Consider the following 24,898-nt stretch of genomic DNA (forward strand, 5'->3'; position numbering starts at 1 on the left):
GCCCTGACAAGAAATGGTCATGCACCTTGGGCCGAAAGCCCACCCGGAGCTCAGGACCCAAGCAAGCCCCCTTCCCCCAGCTGGTGAGGAGCACCCCTGCAGGGCCCAGGCCCCCGGGGGGACACAAGCAGCCTTCAGTGTCTGCAGACCCCAGGGGCAGTGGGAGGGAAGGTTGAGGACGAGGCCGGGTGGAGAGTCACCGGGTTGCAGCCGAGAAGGACAGCTGCAGTTCTCACAGCATCAGCAGGGTGCGGCCACGGGATGTGGGAAAAGCCAGATGCAAAAACTCAGAAGCTGTGGCCACCCGCGGCTACTGAGGCTTGACTCAGGGGGCGGCTCTTGAGGAGCCAGGGCTTGGCTTTGATTTTTTTTTTTAAATGGGAATCATTTTTTAAAACCCTTTGTTAAATGTGTTATCATATTGCTTCTGTTTCATGTTCTGATTTGGGGGCCACAAGGCATGTGGGAATCTCAGTTCCCCAACCAGGGATTGAATCCACACCCCTCTGCGTGGAGAGGTGAATTCTTAACCGCTGGACCACCAGGGAAGTCCCTTAGCTTTGATTTCATTTTAATGAATTTCAGTGTTAACACTGAAGCTTCACCCCTGACACTGCCAGCCTCCTGGTTGAACACAGAAGCAGTTTTTGATGCAGCTCCAACCCCAGGGGCCCAAAAACAGCCGTGTTTGGAAAACCACGAGACAGCAAGATGGCAACTCTCATCCACCGTTTATTAGATTTTAGAAAAAGCCACAGATTCAAAAACCCAAAAAATCAAGTTTATAAGCTTTATATAATTAGTTCAATGGAACCCTACTTTAATCTCAATATGTATATGATCATGACAAATTCACTCCTGTAAAGGCAGAGATAAAAGTACAGTGAAGGTGGGCTCTTGCTCTACCTGAGTTTACTTTTCATGCTTTTCATGGTTTCGCCAATTTAGTTGTTCTGGAGAATGTGCTCAATTCAAGGCCAGGAAGGCCAAACCTAGTCACGTGTTCCTTGGGGACCTCTAGGTTTTTTGCTAATAGTTAGGATATTACTCTATTGCCCAAATTCTTTAGGTACTGACCTGTTAAAAATCTTATTTTGGGCACATGTTAAAAATGAAAGTATTTCATACATTAACTTTTCCTTCTTAATTTGTGTTTCAAATGACACAATGAATTTTAGGATTCCTTGATTTATTTTCTGTAAAGTGAAAGTAAAACGATCTAAGCATGTCAAAGCACATTTCCGAAAGAGAGCTATTTGGAGAAAGTTTGCCCTCGGCCGTGGCTACACGTACTTGTTCAGCCACTCGAGTAAGTTCCTCCTCGCTTCGTCAATGTACGGCTTGTCTTCAGGCGAACAGTCTTCTCTCTTGCGATGCACAAAGCCATGCGTCTGCCCGGAAAACGTTTTAATTTGATATTCCACTTTGCAGTGCTCTTTCAGCTTCTGAGTCAGCAAAGAGACCTGGTTGGCAAAAGATGTCATGAAGACAGGATGTTAACCCTCCAGCAATATGTTCCAGTCTCCACTCCTTCCCTGAATGCTCATCACAGAGCTTTAATGTGCGTGCTTTAAGTGCCAGAGCTAGAATGAAGCTTTCACTTTTAATTTTATAACTGACACCATCCTAACCTCTGGCAAAAAGAATTCAGAGCAGTATGTTGATGAAAATGATACATCCACTATTTTGAAGTTATATTAATATATTCACATATTACTCAAAATATCAATCTATTTGACCACATAATATTCAGTGGATTCAATCTGTACTTCAGTAGATTCAAATATAAGTTGTTTGAAATGTATATTCAACATTAATATAATGCATTGGTTGTAATATGATGTATTGTATTTGGATGGCATCACCAATTCAATAGATATAACTTGGGCAAAGTCCAGGAGATGGTGATGGACAGGGAGGCCTGGCGTGCTGCAGTCCATGGGGTCCCAAAGAGTTGGACATGACTTGGCGACTGAACAACAACAAGGGTTGTGAATAACCACAGTAATTTCCAAACAACTGCTTTGAACCACAGTTCCCTTCTGCCTTTCCTTATCAACATACTGGATTTAACAAAGCCATGTCTTCAAGGACAGAGAACTTATGGTAATTGGTCAATTACACACGGGGGACAGGGAGGCAGGGCCTGCTTACCAGGAGCCTCCATGCCAGCAGCTCTCTAGGGTTACAATCCCTCCCAAAGAAAACCCACTTTTAAAATTTCAATGTTGAAAACTATCTGGAGCAACACACAAGTCCTTCGGGATGTCTTCCCCAAAATGTCAAGTCATCCTCTTAAACAAGATGCCAGCTTACCTGCTCGAGAGGAATTACAGCATCGTTTTCAGCAAAAATGAACAGCGTGGGATTCTTCAGACCGTACACGTCTTCAGCGTCTTTGATGATGCCTGGAGAAGGGGCAGACACGAGGTGTGATTCCCGTACACGAGCCACAGAAAATGACGCAAGTTTGATTTTCCAAAGGAAGACATGTGCTTTGGGGGTTTTATCTCTCTTATTTTTTAGCAGCTCCACAGAAGTGGCCTGGCCCATACAACTGGGCTCAAAGAGAAGGCTGTTGAGTCAGCTCTCCCTTCTCTCCACCTCACTCACCAGGAATTAGGTCATTAAATGATGACTGTAGGCCTTGCCGGCTGCCTGGCTGGTAAAGATGCGGCAGAGCAGCCTGAAAAATGCTCCTTCCTGGAGTGTGCCTTCATTTACCAAGAACTGATAACTTTCTAACCTGGACTATCTGACCAGGGCTGTTCTGGAAGTTTCTCTCAGTCTACTCAAGCCCGGAGGTTCTGACTTAGTGTTTGATGGGGTATTTGTGCTCAAATGAGACCAAGCGTATGAAGTCCCCGGGGACAGCACAGGGCCCTAGCAAGTCACTTATAATAATTAGCTTTTATCCTTCTAAAGATGCCTTCAGAAATTTAGAGATCATTTAGTCAAAATCCTCACCGATTCAGACAACTGTGGGTGTGCTCAGTCCTATAGGAAAATCTGTAAAAGTTTTGCCATCCATTGATATTTTGAAATAAGAGAAGTTCTAAGTGAAAGTCGCTCAGTCATGTCTGACTTTGCAACCCCATGAACTATACAGTCCATGGAATTCTCCAGGCCAGAATACTGGAGTGGGTAGCCTTTCCCTTCTTCAGGGGCTCTTCCTGACCCAGGGATTGAACCGGGGTCTCCCACATTGCAGGTGGATTCTTTATCAGCTGAGCTATCAGGGAAGCTCAAGATGAGCTTTAACAAAAGATTATTCTGGCACCTATTAAACGCGATATGGATGACTTTATTTAATGAGAATTTGCAGTGGGGGAGGGAGACCAGACTCAACCACACTGTAAGGACAAGAGGGATTTACTGACAATAAAGCAGGGTGAGGACTGGTGGACGGAAAGTCACAAAGGGACCAAGCGGAAAGGGGATTCTGGTCAGATAGCATTTGACAAAGCCTTCGCTGGAGACAGGGCTTCGTCTGGTGGCACAGACGGTAAAGAATCTGCCTGCAGTGCCAGAGACCCAGGTTTGATCCCTGGGTCGGGAAGATCCCCTGGAGAAGGGAAAGGCTACCCACTCCAGTATTCTGGCCTGGAGATCCCATGGACAGAGATACAGTCCATGGAGAGTCCTTGGGGTCACAAAGTGTCGAACAGGACTGAGCAACTAACACTTTCTCCTTGCTGGAGGCAGGCCAGGGTGACAAGACATTGAGGGTGGGACATGAGGAGTCTGATCATGTATCAAGGGTGGAGGATTCTTGCTAAACTGACCCAGTGGGCCAAGGACAGAGCCCAAGGTCGGGACCTAGGCAGACAGAGGACTCACAGAGGAGCCTGTTCTCAAGGGTGGTCATGGGGAATCCTGGTTAGGAGGGAGGAGATAAAATTTCCCCATTTTCTGTAGCAAAGTTAGGTAACCCGGAGAGCCTCCCTTTAGCTGCAGTTCTTCTCTAGAAGGTCAGGAGCCATGGGAAAGAAGGCCATGCTTTCTGCACTATCCTGTTAAGGCCAGGTTGGGTGGCTGGACCCCCGTTTGAGACTCCAGGACTCTATCTAAGACCAGCTCGGCTCCGCAGTCGGCACTTCGCAGCAGCGGCCACGAGGGGGCGTCGGCGAGCAGTCCACGCCGGAGCACCTGGGTGGCCAGCCCCATTGCGCGCAGCAACTAGCTGCTTACTAACACCTTTGTGTAAGTTAACAGGTAAAGGGCTTTTTAAATGCTAAAAGTAAGTGAAAATACCACAGTGAGGAACCATTAAACTAAACAAGAATCTCTAGCATAACTGTGGAATATACGACTATGAAAAAAAGCCAAAGTCAAACGTTTCACATCCTAACTTAATAATGTTTCTGTACACAGATGTTGAAGCTGAAACTCCAATACTTTGGCCACCTGATGCGAAGAGCTGACTCATGTGAAAAGACCCTGATGCTGGGAAAGATTGAGGGCAGGAGGAGAAGGGGATGACAGAGGATGAGATGGTTGGATGGCATCACCGACTCGATGCACATGGGTTTGGGTGGACTCTGGGAGTTGGTGATGGACAGGGAGGCCTGGCGTGCTGCAGTTCATGGGATCACAAAGAGTCGACTGAGAGACTGAACTGACTGACACAGATAACAACGTTCTTATGTCACTGCTGTGATACCTTTGGTCTATCTGGATGAAATGTTTATGTTGCTATTTACATTTTAGAATGGGTTTTCCCTTTCTTCATGTATGTGTGTTCAGCTGCTCGGTCGTGTCCAACTCTTTGCGACCCCATGGACTAAACAGTCCACCAGACTCCTCTGTCCATGGGGACTCTCCAGGCAAGAATACTGGAGCAGGCTGCCATTTCCTCCTCCAGGGGATCTTCCCAAGCCAGGGATCAAACTGCATCTCTCACGTCTCCTGCATTCGCAGGAGGATTCTTTGCCACTAGCGCCATCTGGGAAACCTCTGTGTGTGTGTGTGTGTGTGTGTGTGTGTGTGCAGGAGGGCACACATGTGTGAGTAGTTGAGAATTCATATCTTAGAAAAAAAATCTTTTCAAAGCTGTGGCTAACGCTATTGATATTAACCGTTATCGTGGAAAGAAACATTATCCCCTCCATCCTAGGTGAAAAAAATTGAGCCCTTGGGTTAGGGGGCTTCCCCAAAGTCACGCTGTCGGGCCCTTGTTTCCTCTGGTCAGCTAGAACACACATCCGCCTCTAGCTTCAGACTTTTAAAACCATTTCCTAAAGATCAGCACAACATCTCTACACAACCGGGTTTTGTGTTACATCCGGGACCCTCAGCTGGGGAAGAGGCTTGCGGCCATTGTCACTCAACACACCCTCCGGTTTTCACTGTGTAAAAACACACAAGGCAGATTTACCATAGACGGACACCCCTGCTCTGAGTTCTGGGTGTTTCAACATCAGGTGATGAACGGCAGTTCCACCCCAGCAGAATCCCACAACACCGATTCTCTTGGCGTGACACTGTTGCTTCAGATACTTCAAGACTGCATCAAACTCTCTAAGAAACAGAAAGGAAAGTCATTCAAGGGGAATAACCGGGTGGTTCAGTGGTTACGACTCAGCACCTCCACTGCCAGGGCCCAGGTTCAATCCCCAGTCAGAGAACTAAGATCCAGCAAGTTGCACGGCACGACCCCCCACCCCCGCCCCGCCAAAAAAAAAAAAAAGGTGGAGGCCCCCTGAAAGCGAGCCGGGCAGCGAATGCCAATGGTTACAGGGCTTTGTCAGCAGCTGTCTGGGAGGCTCTGAGATTCCTACCTTCAGAGCCGTGCCCTCCTGCCCAGCTGATGAGTAACCAGTGCCCTATCCCCCGGGAAGTCTCCCTGCCAAGCCCAGCCTCTTCCAACCACCCGACAGGGCGGCACAAACAGGACGAGTCTGAGCAACAGCCTCCCACAGCCTCGGAATCAAAGCCAACGACCGCAGCTCAATCCAAGTCCTGCCCCAGAAAGCACCCTCCGGCTCCTCTCTCTCCTCCCCAGGAGGGCCCAGCCGCGACCAGGAGGCAGCTCCCCAGCCCTGTCTGACCGGGCACCTTCGTGCTCCCTGACCAACACTTTAACTCTGCCTCGCCTCTTTCCTCTGGTGCCCAGGAGCCCAGCGGTGTCGGGAAAGCCACAAGGACAAGGCAAGCCCGAGGGGACCCGGGACAGCGGCCCTCCTCTATTTGCAAATTGGTCGTTTGGAACTCATGCAGCTTTTTTTTTTTAGACACAAGATGCCAAAATGGAGGTAGGGCTGCAAGCCCTGCCCAGAAAATTCTGCTTGTTCTGATAAGAAAGAAATGCTGTCTATTTGCAATTAAGGATAAAGAACGGGAGAGAGAAAACAATTCTCTTGCACTTTTTTTCTCCTTTAATCATAAGATATCTTGGAACATATTTAAACGTTTGTATCATACCATTCTGGGTGCAAGTAATTTTCACAATGTTAGAAGAGCAGCAACTGAGTAATTCTGCAAAATGAAATGGAATAAGCCATTGTTTGTGTCATTTTGGTTTTTCTCAAATGCTCTGATCTTAAGAATAAGTGCCTTAATTGGAGGGGACAAGAAGGAAGAGGGCATTTCTGTAAAAATTCTTCAACCGACTCGAGTGATCCTTTCTTTGCTTTTGTTGCTGCGAATATTCCCCACTTTCCCGGGAACACCAGGATTTAGCTTTAGAAGAATCTCTCTTCCCCACACTTGGTCCATATACCTTGGGGGCCTTGGTTCTAGGAGTGTAATATGTGACTCAGGCCTGGCCAGTCAGAGCATAAGCGATCTCTGGCCACAATAATTGGTTCAAGAGTGGACTTGTGACCCAGTCATAACCATCAGGACAAAATGGGAATTTTGCTGGGTTACTAGGAAAAGAGTCAACAGGAGGCTGGAGCTGCTGCAGCCTTCTTGTCATCCAGAGGCAAACGCCGCCCAAGAATGGAGCCAGCATCAGACAAGGGTGTGGAGGTCGAATCCTGGGGATACCTTCCAAGCTACGGATCAACCTCTGCTCAGAGCCAGAAACTACCTCTTTTCGGTTCTGTTAGCCAATAAATCCCATGACTGCTTAAGCAGTAAGTTCAAGATGGCTTTTCTTTCAAACAAAAGACTTGACCAGGCACAAGGACTTCAGTCTACTTTCCAAATTAGTGCTTGCATTTTATGTCTCATTTTGATTGAAAAGGCGTGGTTCTCCTCATCCCCTGTGAAGGGTTTCCTCTGGGCTGCTCTGATGCCTGCCAGAAAGGACCACCCAGATCTGAGCTCACAAACGGGAGGCAGCCCCATGGGCTCTTCCTCAAAATGTCCTAACTAGTCTCTCCAGCCCACCCCCACACGCAAAGCTGAGTTTCACAGTCATGTCCTAGGCTCTTGGGTTTTCTTGTGTTTCAACTTCTAATTTACTCTTAACTCTGCTTATTTTGTTTTTCTTCGGCTTGCAGCTTGAACCCCTGGGAGGGAGGCCTGGAAATGGATAAATGGGTGGGAGCTTGGGTCCCCAGTGATCTCAGGGTCCACCCTGGGGAGGGGAGAAAGCAGGATGGGGACAGAAAGTGGGGAGTGGAACAGTCTCTACAAAAGCCTCAACTGGCTCCTCGGGGAGCTTGGAGCTGGGGTGACCTCTGAGGGTCCCCCAGCTTGGGGTGAAGGAGCCGGGCCTCCGTACCCCTGCAGTGAGATTCCCCAGGATGGGACGCAAGACAAGGTGCTTCACACCCTAGAGGCAATTCCAAAGGGAGCCGCTGGCCCTGGTCTCCCCCGCAGTGAGACTCTGAGGTTGTTGCTACTTGCTGATACGCTCCGACAAGAGGGGAGCTCCCAGGGCAGCCTGCAGCATCTCCCCAGACTGACTGTGCAGGGGCCCGAGGGAGACCCTGGCCTAAGCCATAGAGTGGTGTGGCTGCTCCACACAGGCACCCAGAGAGGGGGTGTCCAGAACAGAACCCTGGGGAGCATGGGGAGTGAGACGGAGCCGAGGAGCTGCAGCAGACAGCGGATAGGCTGGGGAGGTATCTTCTGACTCTGAGCAAAGGCTGATCCACAGCTCAGAAGGTATCCCCGGGATGCCCATCTCCACACCTTTGTCTGATGCCAGCTCCATTCTCGGGCCCCTGGGGGCTGGGGGCAGGGGTCAGCGTGGGGTCCCCCGGGTCGGGGGATGGAGGGGCCCGCAGCCCGGGGTCAGCTCTAGAGGAGTGGAGAGTCCAGGGACCAGGTGGTCACAGGCAGGGAGCCTTGTTATGGCACTTGCCCCAGCCTGGGCTTGGGGGCAACTTGTCAAACACGAGGCTCACGTGTGTAGCAGAACAAAGTCCAGTGATGGAAGACGAGGCCTAGGGGTTGGTGGAGTCTTTTGCCTGGGACTCAGGTCTCTAACTCAGGAGGAGCTTGGCCCTGGAGAACATCCTGCTTCTTCCCCTGCCGCTGCATCCTTCACCCTCCAGACAGAGAAGGTTTCCGAGTGGCAGCTGAGCACTCTGGTCCTTGCTTCTGGACTGGCTGGAGCCAATTCAAGGAAAGGCTGCAATCTGGGAGATTTCCCGCCCCCCACTTTTCTTCCCACTGTTCCCTGGACCCTGGCAAGACAGCAGCCCTGGTCTGGCGGGTCTGGTCTAAAGACCCGCAGTTTCCCCAGGGAGGTGGGGAGGATCGCTGGGGAGGACAACAGCACTCAAGGCTTCGTTTCCGGTCCGCTGAGCAGAAACGGGCCTGAGGTTTTCTCAAGTCTCTCTTCTTCTCTGCCTGTTGTTTCAAGCGGTTCTGCAGCCCGAGGGGGAGGAAGGCGTGTTGGTCTATGGTCCCCAAGAGCCCAAGGGACAGGGCACCCCAGGGACTTCAAGAAAGCTCCCTCAGCATCCTCACCATGAAGAATCTCCCAGAAGGCAAAGCAAGTGAGCTTGCTGGCAGCAGGGTGCCTGTGGGGTTCTACCCCTCCACTGCATAGACCTTGTCTTCCTGCCTCAGGAAGGACTCGGTGAGCAGTGGCCTCTAAGGTCCTACGTGATGGAGAAGCCAGACCCTCCCCTCCCTCCAGCCTCTTGCTTCCTGGGTCCCTGGGGGCTCCACCAAGACTGCCATGCCGGCTGGTGACACACTGGTAAACTTACTTATCGATCTTTCTGGCATTTCTTGTCTTCAACCACTCCGGGAAGGTGGACCAGTCCCCCGAGGGGTGCCATGGCTCCTGCCCGACAAAGAAGTCTGGAACAATGGTTCTGTAAAATAGGAGAGCCACCCGTCTTAGTGTCGGAGCTGCTGGGACTCGGTCTCGGTTTACCTTCCTTACGAAACCTGGCGTGCTGGCGGCCCCGGACCACAGGAAAAGAAAAAGCAGTGGCCACCGGGCCGACTGTGATCACGGTAAACGGGCCAGCTGGCCCCAGGCCAGAGCATCTCGGATTTCACAACCCAAGGTGCACGGGCCGCCAGAAGCCTAATCAGAGCCCAACCCCTCGGAAACGCCTGGCTCAGCACAATGCCCACAGGTGTGACACTGGGGACAAAGGTTCTGGGTGGCACCTACCCCTGGGGAGCCGCACTTCTCGGCAGGCCTTTTGAGTTAGCCTCAGGCCAGCAGGCACACCTCTGAGCAGTCCAGTCACCATGACCAAGCAATTTCTCAGCCTCCACTCAAGAGGCCAACGGGGCACAATCTCCCGCCTGGAGGGTCTAATCTTGGGCAGGCTCTAAAAGGGCTGAGGAGTGGACAAGATGGCTTGTGGGGTCCACGTCAGCCTTCCATGGTCATGTCAGGCATGTCAACCTTCCACGAGCATCAGCCCAGGGACTGGGCAACGTGGCTCCAGCCAGAGACCCAGTTCCTAAAGTAAAGGTCACGGCCATGGACAGAGGAACACAGCTCCTCCTCCTGGGGGGGTAGGGGGTGGGGTGGGAGGAAGAACACTGAAATCGGGTCAGAAGAATCTAAGTTCAGGTCCCAGTACTTCCCCATTCTGCCCTGAAACCTTATGTTGTTGTGAAGTCATGTCCAACTTTTTCCCTTTTGGCAACCCCATGGACTGTAGCCCGCCAGGCTCCTCTGTCCATGGGACTCCCCAGGCAAGAATACTGGAGTGGGTTGCCATTTCCTCCTCCAGGGGATCTTCCCAACCCAGGGATCGAACCCTCATCTCCTACATTGGCAGGTGGACTCTACCACTGAGCCACCAAGGAAGCCCCCCTGGAACCTTAACAAGTCACTTAATCACTTTCAGCTTTTTTCTTGATCCGACAGAGATGGCGCCAAGCACCACCCAACCTCAGAAAACTATTCTGAAGGGAAAACAGACAAGTATGAAGGGCTTTGTAAGCCACAGGCGTCTTTACCCAATTTTTATGTTCCATCTCCAGCTAGTGGACCCACCTGAACCAGTCCACCCTAAAGGAGATCAGTCCTGAATACTCACTGGAAGGACTGATGCTGAAGCTGAAACTCCAATGCTTTGGCCACCTGATGCGAAGAACTGACTCAGTAGAAAAGACCCTGATGCTGGGAAAGATTGAGGGCAGGAGGAGAAGGGGATGACAGAGCATGAGATGGTTGGATGGCATCACCGACTCGATGGACATGAGTTTGAGCGAGCTCCAGGAGTTGCTGATGGACAGGGAAGCCTGGCGTGCTGCTGTCCATGGGGTCACAGATTCAGACATGATTGAGCGACTGACCTGAATGGAACTGAGACAATAGAAGCCTCCATCCTATCCAGCCTCCTGGTCACAGCAGGTGACCTAGGGCCCGCCAAGACCTCTGCCTTCATGCCCCAGTTTCCTGACCAGCAAAATGAGAACTGCGACAGCCCTGCCTCGGCAGAATTGTTGGGAAGATGAAGGGCAATCACCCAGGACCCACCCTAGCCCATGGTCTGGCCGAGCCAGAAGGCAACCAGGATTGGCTGTTGTTTTTATACTGGGGTAGCCCCTGGAGAGTTAAGCTGCTTCATCTTCAAGAGGCTTCCCTGGTGACTCAGCTGGTAAGTAATCTGCCTGCAATGCAGGAGATCTGGGTTCCATCCCTGGGTTGGAAAGATCCCCTGGAGGAGGGCATGGCAACCCACTCCAGTATTCTTGCCTGGACAGAGGAGCACGGCAGGTTATAGTTCATGGGGTCGCAAAGAGTCAGACATGACTGAGCGACTAAGCACACATCTTCAAAAAGAAACCTGAGGGCACGAAAATGGGAAAAGTCAAATGAAGACCCTCTCTCCAGTCAACAGTAAATCCACATCACGCATCAGTGGGCATGCACCCTTTAAATGGGTTCTCCTTGTAGGAAAACAAGGCAGGGGCTCCCTTTGCTTTGCAGCTTCTCTTCTTGAGAAAACAAAGGGAATCAGAGCACACCACACTCAGGGCTTGCTGGGCGTTACACTTAGCGAAGCTGGACAGAAGGAAGGGTCCCTCCCCTCTCTCCTCCAAGCTTTATTGAAAAGAAAGTGAAAGTCACTCAGTCGTGTCCAGCTCTTTGCAACCCCGTAGACTATACAGTCCATGGAATTCTCCAGGCCAGAATACTGGTATGGGTAGCCTTTCCCTTCTCCAGGGGATCTTCCCAACCCAGGGATCAAACCCAGGTCTCCTGCATTGCGGGTGGATTCTTTACCAGCTGAGCCACCAGGGAAGCCCAAGAATACTCTAGTGGGAAGCCTATCCCTTCTGCAGCGGATCTTGCCAATCCAGGAACCAAACTGGGGTCTCCTGCATTGCAGGCAGATTCTTTTCCAGTTGAGCTATCAGGGAAGCTTTACTGAAGCTACTACCAACACCAGGGCGGTGAGGAGCAAACAGATGACAGCATTCACCACAGGTGGTCGTGGCCACGCACCATGACCAAGGGATGACCTTCGGGAGGTGAGGGAGGTCTCACTCTGACATGATAGTTTGTGTTTAGACCAGGATAACCATGGGTGCCCTGTGTGTGAAAGCTGACCCCAGGCAGAGATGCTTCAGGAGCCAAGTAATGGGTCTGTTTCAGAGTTGCTGACTTCTGTCCCAGCTGTCCTGCACTAGTGTCTATGTGGGGCCCCACATGGGGAAATAACTCTCTCAGCATCCAGCAGGTCTACATGGCCAGCCAACCAAAGAGGATCTGAAGGCCAGAGACTGAGTTGGGAGCAGTTGGCTTCCATTGGATATTGGCTATCATATGACATTCTCCATTTTAAGGGCCTCCCTGGTGGCTCAGACGGTAAAGCATCTGCCTGCAATGCAGGAGACCCGGGTTCGATCCCTGGGTCGGAAAGATCCCCTTGGAGGAGGAAATGGCAACCCACTCCAGTACTCTTGCCTGGAAAATTCCTTGAACAGAAGATCCTGGTAGGCTACAGTCCATGGGGTCACAAACAGTTGGACACGACTGAGTGACTTCACTTCCTTTTTTCTTTTCAGTGAGATAAGAAAATAGATAATGTATGTCAGAACACAGTCAGGGTTTTTTGGTTTTGTTTCCTTTGAAGGAAACAAAATACAGAAATTTACATGAATTTAAGCCAAAAAAAAAAAAAAAACACAGAATTTCATACGTACGTGTATCCATTTCCTGCAATCATGTCAGCCATATATCTGGTGTTGGGCAACTGCCAGCCAAATATATCCTGAATGACAACCACAGCTTTGCCAGCGTCCACGGGGGATTTGGTGAGATAAGCCTTGATGTGCTCCACTTGAACTTCATGCCCCAGCCCTCCATACTCTATTCTATGGCCAATGTCACATGGACAAGGATAAGCTTCGTTAGCCATTGGAGGTACTCAGGTCGAGCTACAGGGAGAGAACAGGCATTATACTCTGAGTGGTGCAAAGCCAAAGCTTACAAACAATGAGTAAACGAAATCAAGAGTACAGGGAAAATTAATTTTAACTATGTTGTTGTTTAGTTGCTTGGTTGTGTCCGATTCTTTGCCACCCCATAGACTACAGCCTGCCAGGCTCCTCTGTTCATGGCATTCTCCAGGCAAGAATACCAGAGTGGGTTGCCATTTCCTTCTCCAGGGAACCTTCCTGACCCAGGGATTGAACCCACATCTCCTGCACTGGCAGGCAGACTCTTTACCATGGAGCCACCAGTGAAGTGTATTCAGGCATGAAGTCAATGATCACTTCTAGTTCTGGGTAATAAGATCAAGGCTGATCAGAATCCACTCCCACTACAAACACGAGAAGCACAAGTGTATGTGCATGCAAGCTCAGTCATGTACAACTCTGCAACCCAGCTCCATGAACTGCAGCACACCAGGCTCCTCTGTCCATAGGAAAGATTTCCCAGGCAAGAATACTGGGGTAGGTACCCAGCCCCTATTCCAAAGGATCTTCCTGATCCAGAGACTGAACCCGCATCTCCAGCACTGGCAGACAGATTCCTTACCGCTGAGCCACTAGGGAAGCCCCTATGACATTCCAGGGAAGGTAAAGTAATAGAGAAAGAAATTAAATCACTATTGCCAGAGGCTGGGAGTGGAAGAAGACTGACTGACTGCGAAGGGACAGGGAACTTATTGGGGTGATGGACATGTTCCATATCTTGGTTTTGGTGGTGGCTACCTAGTTCAATACTTCAGCATCAATCAAACTGTACACTTTAAAGGAGTGAATATATCATACTTCAATAAACTTTCCTTTTTAAAAAATGGCAGATTAACAGGAGAGAGAGCATACATGTTATTAATGTTTTTAATGAGTACACAGGGGCTTTGCAGAAAAGAAGTGAAAGCCCAAGAAGGAGACACATGGCTTAAATACCATTTTAACAAAGGGTGATAAATTGTGGAGATGTGACCAGGAAAGACATGGGGAATTGATAAAAAGAAAAGGATCTTTGAGCCCAGTGTGTTAATTCAGACTCGTCTCAATGACAGCTCTTCATCTCTGGTGATAAGAGTTGCTCCTCTCATTGGGCAGGGGTGGTAGGGGGGTAGTTATGGCCTAATTTTAGGCAGGAAAGCAGAAAGTGGGGGTGAAAAACAACTCTTTTTTCATCTGCTGTTTCTCAGTTGCCTTCAGCTCAAAATAATCAATATGCCCAAATGCCATATTTGAGGATGGCATTCTCTGATCCTCTTCAAGTGTATGTAATTGACAAGAGGAAAGAACAGAAATTAGCTAAGAATCCAATTCATGAAGTGAGAGAAGGGACTTCCCTGGTAGTCCGGTGGTTAGGACTCCAAGCTTCCACTGCAGGGGGCCTGGGTTCAATGCCTGGTCAGGGAACTAAGATCCCTTAAAGCTCAGCTTAAAAAAAAAAAAAAGTGAGGGGGAAAAAACAAAATAAACCCCAAAGAAGAAAATAATGAGATGAAAATAAACAATGAAGAAAACAGAAAATGATTAAAATCTGAGTTTTTTTGAAGAGTTATAAAACAGGTATATCTCCAGGAAACCAGATCAGTAAAAAGGACAGAATGACAAAGACACATAACAACAACATAACAGCACAAGGAATGAAAAAAGGACATATTTTTCCTTTTAGAACTCATAGATAGTATGAACAACTTCATGCTATTAAATTTGGACACAGAAAAAAAACTGACAAATATACAGAACACAAGAGAGGGAAACATTCCTAACTTTAGAAATCAATGGAAAAGAAAAAATAAAGGATGAGGCAGCAGGAGATTAAAAGAGATTAAAGAGAAATGAAACCAAATGCACTGTGTGAGTCTTGACTACATCCTGGTTCCAAATTATGATCAGTTACAGGGTTTCCCTGGTGACTCTGGTAAAGAACCCGCCTGCCATGCAGGAGACGTGGCTTCAATCCCCGATCCAGGATGATCCCACATGGCTCGGTGCAGCTAAGCCCGTGCGTCACAACAGAGCCTGCGCTCTAGAGCCGGGGAGCCACAACCACTGAGCCCGTGCACCTCGACTCCTGAAGCCCACGTCCCTAGGCCCGCGCTCCACAGCAAGGGAAGCCACGGCAAGGAGAAGCCTGCGCATCGTTACAAAGAGCAGCTGCCACTCCCCACTACTAGAGAAAAGCCTGAGCAGCAACGAAGACCCAGCAAAAATAAATAAAATAAATAAAATTATAAATAAGTAAAATATGTAAATAAATGAAATACAATTATTTTGAAAAGAAGATCTATAACAGACATTTGGGGAATAATCAAGGAAATGAATATGGATGATAGTTGATATTATGAATTAATATTAAGTTTCTTTGGTGTGATAGTTATGCAGGTGAACATTCTTAGTTTTAGAAGATGTATGTTCAAATAGGGGATGAAATATCAACGTCGGAAGTTTACCCTCAAATCATTCATCAAACAGACATGCACAGACACACATATAGACACATAAAGCAGTTATGGCAAGCTGCAAACACTTACTGAATCTAGGTGATCGGTATACAAGTTTGGCTTGCTTTCAGTGTGTGTGTGTGTGTGTGTGTGTGTGTGTGTGTGTGTGTCTGGCCGTGCTGGGTCTTCACTGCTGCACGGGCTTTTCTCTACTTGCAGTGTGCAGACTACTCATCGCATGGCTTCTCCTGTGAACCCCAGGCTCTAGGACATGTGGGCTTCAGGAGTCACCACACATGGGCTCGGTAGCTGTGGCTCTGGGCTCTAGAGCACAGACCCAACAGTTGTGGCACACGGGCTTAGTTGCTCCGTGGTATGTGGGATGTTTCCGGATCGGGGATCGAACCCGTGTCTCCTGCATCGGCAGGCGGATTCTTTACCACTGAGCCACCCGGGACGTCCTTTCTTCCAGTTTTTGAAGAACAACAAGGAACAGTGTAACTGGAACAGAAAGATCAGGGAGGGCGGTGGGGGATATTCCACTTCCCAGCACCCTCCCAAAGCTCCCATCTAATATGGAGGAAAAGCCAAATTATTTCTGCAAGAGGGGCAATGGAGAAAAGAGGGAGAACAGTCAGGGGCTGAGTAGATTTTTCAGGTGCAGCCAACTGGTTTTGTTGACAGATGGCATGGGTAGGGTCCTTGACCAAAAAGAGTCAGGGGTGACTAGGTCTTTTGCTTGAGCAACTGGGAAAGGACAGAAGGTCTCAACGGGAAGGGGAGAGTGAGACAGAGCAGGTTTGAGACCAGGACTTCAGTCTGGGGCGTGAGAGTTTGAAATGGCTCTGAGACACCCTGAGCGGACAGTTGGATGACGAGTTCAGGGCCGGGGGCCAAGCTGAAGACATGCATTTGAGAGTGATCAGCACACACAGTCGAACCTCATGATCTGCAGATTCTATATTCATGAACTTGCCTACTTGCTACATTTACTCAGAAGGCCAAAATCAATACTTTCAGGGCTTTTGCGTCATCTGCAGGTCTGTGTAGAGCTGCGAAAAATCTGAGCCACTGAGACGTGCGTTCCCAGCCAAGGTTGAACAAGGCTGCGCTCTCACTTCCTGTTTCAGCTCTCATGCTGTGAACAAGCGTCCTTCTCGTGGTCTATTTAGAGCCACGTCTTTTGTAATTCTGTGCTTTTTGCTGGTGGTTTCATGGGAAGTGCTGAAGTGCTGTCTACTGTTCTAAGTGCAAGAAGGTGCTGATGTAATCAAGTCTAAAAAAACACTTAATGAGAAAACTGGGGGGACTCCCTTGGTCGTCCAGTGGCTAAGACTCTGAAGTCCCAGTGCAGAAGGCCTGGGTTCAACCCCTTGATCAGGAAACTGGATCCCACATGCTGCAACTAAGACCCGGCACAGCCAAGTAAGTAAATAAATACTTGGAAAAGACTGGAGAAAATCAATGGACTGCGTAGTTTTGGTGATATTGAGAATCATTTTAACGGTGGGGGTGGGGGGAGGGAAAGAGGAATAGTATTATATCAGCAAAAGTTTCGGTTTGATGAGTCCTAGCTTTTATAGCAACATGCTAACACTCATACTGATAAAATGACCAGAAGTCTGGGCTCTCCCAGTAGGGCCACGACGGTGGCAGTGTCCGAGTTCTGACAGTGCTGGATGTGAGGGGTTCAGGAGGGTCCGCTGTACTAGTCTCTGGACTTCCATACACCCTTCAGATGTTCCACAACAAAAAGCTTTCAAACTCTCATTAAAATTTTAAACACTGTAAGATAAAAGGTTCCATTAAAAAAAGTGAGGAAAAAAGATACAGACTAAATGAAGTTACTCTTTTCAAAGCAGGGGCTGTGGTATCCAGATAAAATACATGAGGAATTGTTAGAAATTAACAAGAAAAAGACAACTCCAATAGAAAATGCTCCAAAGGTATGAATAGGCAATTCATAACAGGATATACCTGAATGGTCCGTAAACGTATGAAAGCATACTCAACCTCAATGGTATTTAAGGAAATTATACTAAGAACAACACAAGATACCATTTTACCTCTTGCAGATCAGCAATAAGTCTTTTAGCACCAAGAGATGATGTCCGTGTAGGGAGGAGAAAGGGAGTAAAAACTGCTACACACTCTGGGAAGCAGGTCAGCAAAGGCAACAATGCAACCCAGAAATCCCCCACTGGGTGTATTCCCTGGAGAAATTCATGCATATGTGTGTATGTGCTCACCCACGCACACCCGCAGAGGATGTGGAAGACTGTTCTTGCCATCAAAATGTAGCAACAATTTCAAGCAACCTATGCAAGCAATCTAAGGACCATCAGGAGAAGAATAGGATACACTGTCATTTACTCACTGTCATGGGTTAAATCATGTCCCCCTCCAAAGATACTGTTCAAGTCTGAACCCACAGAACCTATGAAAGTGGCCTTATTTGGAAATAAGTTATTTGCAGAGGTAACCAGGTTACGAAGAGGAACTAAAGAATCTCTTGATGAAGGTGAAAGAGGAGAGTGGAAAAGCTGACTTAAAACTCAACATTCAAAAAATCAAGATCATGGCATCTGGTCCCATCACTTCATAGCAAATAGATGGGGAAAAATGGAAACAGTGACAGACTTTATTTTCTTGGGCTCCAAAATCACTGCAGATGGTGACTGCAACCATGAAGTTAAAAGACGCTTGCTCCTTGGAATAAAAGCTATGACCAACCTAGACAGCATATTAAAAAGCAGAGACATTACTTTGCCAACAAAGGTCCATATAGTCAAAGCTATGGTGTTTCCAATAGTCATGTATAGAGATGAGAGCTGGACCATAAAGAGGGCTGAGTGCCAGAGAAGTGATGCTTTCGAATTGCGGTGCTGAAAGACTCCTGAGAGTCCCTTGGACAGCAAGGAAGTCAATTCTAAAGGAAATCAACCCTGAATATTCATTGGAAGGACTGATACTGAAGCTAAAGCTCCAATACTTTGGCCACCTGATGGGAAGAGTCAACTCATTGGAAAAGACCCTGATGCTGGGAAAGATTGACGGCAGGAGGAGAAAGGGACGACAGGGGATGAGATGGTTGGATGGCATCACCGACTCGACGGACATGAGTTTGAGCCAACTCCAGGAGATAGTGGAGGACAGGGAAACCTGGCATGCTGCAGTCCATGGGGTCATAAAATGTCAGACACGACTGAGAGACCGAACAACAACATCCTGGAGGAGGGTGGGTGTTAATACAATTAATGACTGGTGTCCTTAGAAGCGGAGAAGCCAATGGCACCCCACTCCGGTACTCTTGCCTGGAAAATCCCATGGATGGAGAAGCCTGGTGGGCTACAGTCCATGGGGACGCTAAGAGTCAGACATGACTGAGCGACTTCACTTTCACTTTCCATTTTCATGCACTGGAGAAGGAAATGGCAACCCACTCCAGTGTTCTTGCCTGGAGAATCCCAGGGACGGGGGAGCCTGGTGGGCTGCCATCTATGGGATCGCACAGAGTCAGACAGGACTGAAGCAACTTAGCAGCAGCAGCAGCAGCAGTCCTTAGAAGAGAAATAAATTTGGGTACAGATATAGGCACACATGGAGAAGGCAATGGCACCCCACTCCAATACTCCTGCCTGGAAAATCCCATGAATGGAGGAGCCTGGTGGGCTGCAATCCATGGCGTCGCTGAGGGTCGGACACGACTGAGCGACTTCCCTTTCACTTTTCACTTTCACGCATTGGAGAAGGAAATGGCAACCCACTCCAGTGTTCTTGCCTGGAGAATCCCAGGGACGGGGGAGCCTGGTGGGCTGCCATCTATGGGGTCGCACAGAGTCGGACACGACTGAAGTGACTTAGTAGTAGTAGTATAGGCACACAGGAAGGACAGTCACGGGACAACACAGGCGGAGGCTGGAGCGAGCCATCTACATGCCAAGGAACGCCAAAGACCGCAGCCACCACCAGAAGCCAGGAGAGAGACAAGGAAAATCTCTCCTTTACAGGTGTCAGGAACAGCATGGCCCTGCCAACATCTTCATTTCAGATTTCTGGCCCCCAGACAATGAGAGGGTAAGTTTCTGTTGTCTTAAATCACCCAGTTTGTGGTGATTTGTTACAGCAGCTATAGGAAGCTAATCCATTCTTATAAAGGACACTGCAAGTTCAGTGAACAAAGTCCATACATATGCACCAAAATGTTCAATCTCGAAATCTAATGCTTTATAAAAAGACAATGGCTTTTTGATGCTAAACAAATACTAAGACCTCCAAACAATAATACTCCACTGAACACTGTAGGAAAAGTGAAACACATGGGAATAAAACACACCACACATTACACAGTGGTTACTGTCAGGAGGTAAGGGATGGAGACTGTTGGTTTTAACTGTATTTGCTACATCTTCTTTCCCTAAAAAGCTTTGATTTGGGGCTTCCCTGGTGGCTCAGGGGTAAACAATCTGCCTGAAAATGCAGGAGACACAGGTTCAATCCTTGATCCAGGAAGACCCCACATGCAGCGGAGCAACTAAGCCCATGCACCAGAACGACTAAGCCTGTGCTGTAGAGCCCACGGACTGCAGCTTCTGAGCCCACGGACTGCAATACTGAAACCCAAGCACCCTCGAGCCTGTGCTCCGCAACAAGAAGCCATCACAGTGAGAAGTCCTCCCAGTGCAACTGGAGAGGAGCCCACACTCGCGGCACCTAGAGAAAATCCTGTGCAGCAACGAAGACCCAGCACAGCCAAAATCAAATAAATAAATTTTTTTTTTTAAGTTTTGGTTTCAAGTACATAGGACAAAATATTCATATCTTAAATCTGTGTCATGTAACTATAGGTGGCTGTTACATGATATCCTGTACTTTCTACCAGATTCTAAATGTTCATAACTAGCAATAAATACATTTTAAGGAAAGAGAAATTAAGAGTTAGTCATTTGACGACCTCCCTGGTGGCTCTGTAGGAAAGAATCTACCTGCCAATGCAGGAGACTCGGGTTTGATCCCTGGGTCGAGAAGATCCCCTGGAGAAAGGAACGGCAGCCCACACCAGTATTCTTGCCTGGGAAATCCCACGGACAGAGCTGGCGAGTTACAGTCCACAGGGTTGCAAAGAGTCGGACTAAAAACAACAACAACAACAAGACTGCCTGCTAAGCAGAGCTCTGGAAACCAGAAAAAATACAAACAGAGTGGGCCATTGGATCGTAGAAAAATCTGACTGTACCTTTCATGGCTTTGCTTCCATAAACGACATTATAGAACGAGGATTAGTAAGAGAAGTCAGAGCAATAGTAGCAGTGAATTTCATGTGCCACTGCACACAATTTCTTGAAGAGCAATTCCTCTGGCTAATTTCTTACCTGGGCAGTCCAATGAGGATGCAAGACAGCAGGAAAGTAGCAACCTCGAATCAGAATCTTTTTCCTTGACTTTCCACCGCTATCCACTTTCCAAAAGGAATGTTTACAGCCAAGAGAGCCGCTCTCTGGGCTGATCCCGAAAGGTCTTTCTCCCGCAGAAAGGGCTGGTGGCCAGGGAAGGCTTGGCCATGCCACACACGAAGGCTGGACTCCTGCCAGAGCCTTCACGTGGCACAGCAGCCCAGCCCAGCCTGTGTGCCCCAGCCCAAGGCCACGGCGGGCAGGGCAGACAGTTTCTCTGTGGGCCAGAGCCTTGGGAAACATGCCCTTGACACTCGACTGACTGTACTAGACATAAATTTTCTGCACAGACACTTTAGGATTTGGGCCCTTCCCTCACCCCACCCCCTAAGTACACACTTGTTACAACATAATTTTCAGGAAACAAAGTAAAACTATTATGACTCCCGAAGAGTTATCAAAAAGACTTCATGTTAAGGCTTGTGCATTACTCGTGTAATAAGAGGAAATAAAGCAGATGTTGTAACGGGGCCTAAGGGGAAAAGGAAAGGGCACAGACGTCTACCCAGGAGAGGGATCTGGAGATGAACTGTACGTGGAGACCAAACCAATTTTTCCACCGTAGAGGAGGAAGCCAATTAGTTTATCACCAGACAGGACAGAATTTACAAACCTATCAGCAACCCCCAACATTCACAGAGCTGCAGAACAGCTCCAATACAGTGAACAGGGCTGGAACCATACAGCTCGGAGGGTGTGCTACAGTTGACGGGTACTTTTCCACTGAAACACAGAGTTCCTCCAATGACATGACAAGGTCATGGTGAGTGATAAGGTTTCCTCCTGTAAGGGGATCGGACTGTGGGCTGACACCTATGGTGGGGGCCTCATAAAATGTACCGAGAAGGGCTTTTCTGGATCATGGCAGGTGGGCTTAGCCACACGTATCAGCCACGCCGAGATCAGATCTGCAGTCTTCACCGCGGACGCCTCCAGAAGTCGGAGTCCTCTGTATGACACCAGGGGTGGCCAGGACAGACCCCAGCAGGGGAGACCCCGAGGGGCACATTTCTTTTGACAAGGCCACCCAAAATGCAGCAGCGAAGCCCACGATCCGCCCACCACATCCATGCAAGATCCCACACAACTGTGAATGACTGCAAGAGCCACCTTCTACAGACCAGTTTTCTCATCCCTCGACAAAGATACTCTCCTTGATCCGATTCCAGTCAGGACCCTCTGAACTTTCTTCTCAGCCAGGCTCTGACTTTGGGCTTCATGCAGTGTTAGTAAGACTCCGGGCTAAGTCGGTTCAGCCCCCACTCTCCGTATCTGACTCGGTTCCTGTTCCTCCACCACCCCCCAGGGGATGTCTGCTCACCCTGGATCATCTTCTGTAAGAATCCTGTTAGGTCAGCTTAAGCCGGAATCCCCTTGTTTTCGTCCACTGACCCCTACTCTGCTCTCTGGCTAGAAATTCCCACTTTTCCTGACATTTGGAGTTAAAGCCCCTTGCCTCTCTCCTACTGCAAAATCCTGCTGGAGTGGTCCCTGCAGCTATCACAGTGGTCCTGAATAACTCTACCTTACCGTTTTTTAACAAGCATCACGAATGATTAATTTTTTTCTCTAACACCCTCCAGTCCTCCTTCACACAGCAAATGTCTCCACCAAATTACAAGTCTAGACCCACAGAGGGAGAAAGCAATGGCAACGCACTCCAGTACTCTTGCCTGGAGAATCCCATGGATGGAGGAGCCTGGTAGGCTGCAGTCCATGGGGTCGCAAAGAGTCAGACACGACTGAGCAACTTCACTTTCACTTTTCACTTTCATGCACTGGAAAAGGAAATGGCAATCTGCTCCAGTGTCCTTGCCTGGAGAATCCCAGGGACGGAGGAGCCTGGTGGGCTGCTGTCTATGGGGTTGCACAGAGTCAGACAATGACGCGACTTAGCAGCAGCAGCAGACCCACGGAGATCCCCGGGGCGTGTTCCATCTGCAAAGTCAAGGGGCTGCTGTGTCCTCCCTCCTCCCCTAAGATGCACCTTCCGGAGGCATTCTTTTACTCGTTACGAATGTGTGCTTCTTGACTTCTTCTTTTGAAGCAATGATAACACTTGCCTAGTTCCCTCTTCAATGAATAAAACAGAATCTTTAGCACATGCTCATGTTCGTATTCAGTTCAGTTCATGATTTTGCCTTTCGCGGAAAAGTACCCTTTAACTGTGTAACTGAACACTCTCCTTTTCTCACTGGAGGGCAGAAGATGAGAGAAAGGGGTGGTAAAGCTAGTTCCTGCTTTCATACTCCCAAGGATTTAAATAACTCGGGAGTCACACTTCCCAAAGCAATGAAGATTCTCTAACAGAGACAGAGAAGCAGATCTCAATGAGAGAAGCCGATTGGCATCGAGGGAAATGTAACTAGCAAAGAAGTCAAGGAATAAAGTGCCAGCAGCCTCAGAGGTTTAGAGATGGAAACCCCTGCAAAGACATGGAAAGCAACACTGAGGAATGTTACAGGACCATGAAGGTGGCTGCCAGGAAAGCCTGGGGGGCTTCCTTTAAGGGTAAACATTGGAATTTGCAGGGCACTCGATCTCCAGTCTCTACCCTTAGAGATGGTCCTGTGAACACCAACTCCTCCAGTTATTTTTGTTTTTCAGTAAACATGGCTTTCCCTGGTGGCTCAAACAGTAAAGAATCAGCCAGGAATGCAGGAGACCCGAGTTCAATCCCTGGGTCTGGAAGATCCCCTGGAGAAGGGAATGGCAACCCACTCCAGTATTCTTGCCTGGAGAATTCCTCGGACAGAGGAGACCAGCGGGCTACACGGATACCACTGCGTGACTGATGCACACACACAGTCAGGGCTGCGTTTTCCAGAGGGCACACAGTCTTGAGAACATTAATTAGAAAACAAGATGGGATGAGGCTAGATTGGCCTGTGAACTTGGCAACCAGACACCTGCCTTTGGCCTTTTCTTGGACTGTGGCGAGGCCCAGATGGCATTCCCACTGATACCCACAAGGCTCACTTCTGACCACCTTACTTTAAATGGGCTTTGAAAACAACAGGTGGCATTCCCATCAGCAAGTGGCCCTAAATCACAGGGCCCAGTGTCAGCAAGGCCTGGGCCTCACCTCCTGATACACGTGGCCCAGCGGGAACTGTACAGTCTCTGCTGGCAGGACCCAGCCAGCACCCAGGATGCCACGCTCCTAGACCAGCCCCAGTCTCTTTTAACATCACACTAAGTTGCTTCGTGTCCAACTCTCTGCGGCCCCATGGACTGTAGCCCGCCAGGCTCCTCCTGTCCATGGGATTTCCGAGGCAAGAATACTGGAGTGGGTTGTCACTCCCTTCTCCATCACCCGTTAATAAATGCTTCAAAGTGTGGAGAACGGACTGGACCCGGGTATGCTCATTTCCCCCCCTCCCCGCACACTTTTACATTAGTAGGAAGAACTTTACAACCAAAATGTTCAATTGTAGGAACACAGGCACGAAGAGTATTTAATAGCATACAGGAAAGGATTGTGACATGGTGTTTCATTGGGGGAAAAAAAGATTGCAAATTTATGCAGAGTATGAGTTCAACTTTCTTTTCAAAATGTACGGTGAAAATGTAGTACAGGAAAACACTCCAAAGCACGATGGCGGGGTGGCGGTCCTGCAAGGGACAATGTCCTGCTTTGCTGTAAGCAGGTGTTGAGACTGAACTGGATAGGTTCATTCCCTGGGCACACATGCCAAAGACCTCCTTTGCCTCCTGCAGACGCACGCACGCAAGTCAGAGTAGCGCCGACCTGCAGCGGAGTCCTCAGGCCAGCAAAACACACTTACCTCCTCCAGCCGCCTGAAGACCGCTGTCCACCCCGCGAGGAGGAGGAGACCGGACAGGAGAGGGCAGCGCGGCAGCCCTGCGGGACCCAGGGGAGCCGGTCGGGGACCAGCCGAGGGGGGAGGCGCCTTCGGCCGAGACGGAAGTGGACGCGGTGACGAAGCGCGGCGGGATTCCGGCGGGCCAGTGGCCGTCCAGGATTCCAGCCTCCAGGAAGGCCGGAGTCGGAGGGCGGGGCGGGGAGACCTGGAGGGAGGAGGAGGGAGGAGGAGGAGGGAGGGAGGAGGAGGGACGGGGGAAGGAGGGAGGTCGACCAGGAGGATGAAGACCGCGAGCCCCTGAAATTTACATGTGTGGTTGGTTCCGGAGGCCTGTGACTCCTTTGTTGCTGTTCAATGGCTAAGTCGTATCTGACTCTTT

The 24,898-nt window shown here is 49.1% G+C and overlaps 1 protein-coding gene across 2 annotated transcripts; it reads right to left on the reverse strand.

Annotated features, from left to right (window-relative positions):
* Nucleotides 1-712: 712 nt before the first annotated feature.
* On the reverse strand, nucleotides 713-24,619 carry CMBL (carboxymethylenebutenolidase homolog). Of its 2 annotated transcripts, none has more exons than XM_086361228.1 (6): nucleotides 24,481-24,619; nucleotides 12,529-12,762; nucleotides 9,114-9,221; nucleotides 5,378-5,520; nucleotides 2,317-2,408; nucleotides 713-1,463 (listed from the first exon to the last, which is right to left on the reverse strand). In XM_086361228.1, the coding sequence occupies exons 2-6, from the start codon at nucleotides 12,741-12,743 to the stop codon at nucleotides 1,284-1,286; spliced, it is 738 nt and encodes a 245-aa protein (XP_086217354.1). In that variant the 5' UTR covers nucleotides 12,744-12,762; nucleotides 24,481-24,619; the 3' UTR covers nucleotides 713-1,283. The 2 variants fall into 2 exon arrangements, with proteins under 2 accessions (XP_086217354.1, XP_086217352.1); XM_086361226.1 differs by lacking the exon at nucleotides 24,481-24,619 and adding an exon at nucleotides 20,612-20,774.
* Between the last annotated feature and the right edge of the window lie 279 nt (nucleotides 24,620-24,898).

This window comes from Bos grunniens, chromosome 20 (assembly GCF_055505025.1).
Source record: "Bos grunniens cultivar Pamir isolate PY7600 chromosome 20, Bosgru_T2T1.0, whole genome shotgun sequence".
NCBI classification, from domain to species: domain Eukaryota; kingdom Metazoa; phylum Chordata; class Mammalia; order Artiodactyla; family Bovidae; genus Bos; species Bos grunniens.

What these genes read in the sequence shown, in the direction of transcription:
- CMBL (XM_086361228.1), bottom strand. Translation starts at nt 12,743, where the DNA reads ATGGCTAACGAAGCTTATCCTTGTCCATGTGACATTGGCCATAGAATA. An exon ending in AATGCCAGAAAGATCGATAA is followed by an intron (nt 5,521 to 9,113) that starts GTAAGTTTACCA and finishes TCTGTTTCTTAG; the next exon opens with AGAGTTTGATGCAGTCTTGA. An exon ending in CTGTAATTCCTCTCGAGCAG is followed by an intron (nt 1,464 to 2,316) that starts GTAAGCTGGCAT and finishes TTTGCCAACCAG; the next exon opens with GTCTCTTTGCTGACTCAGAA.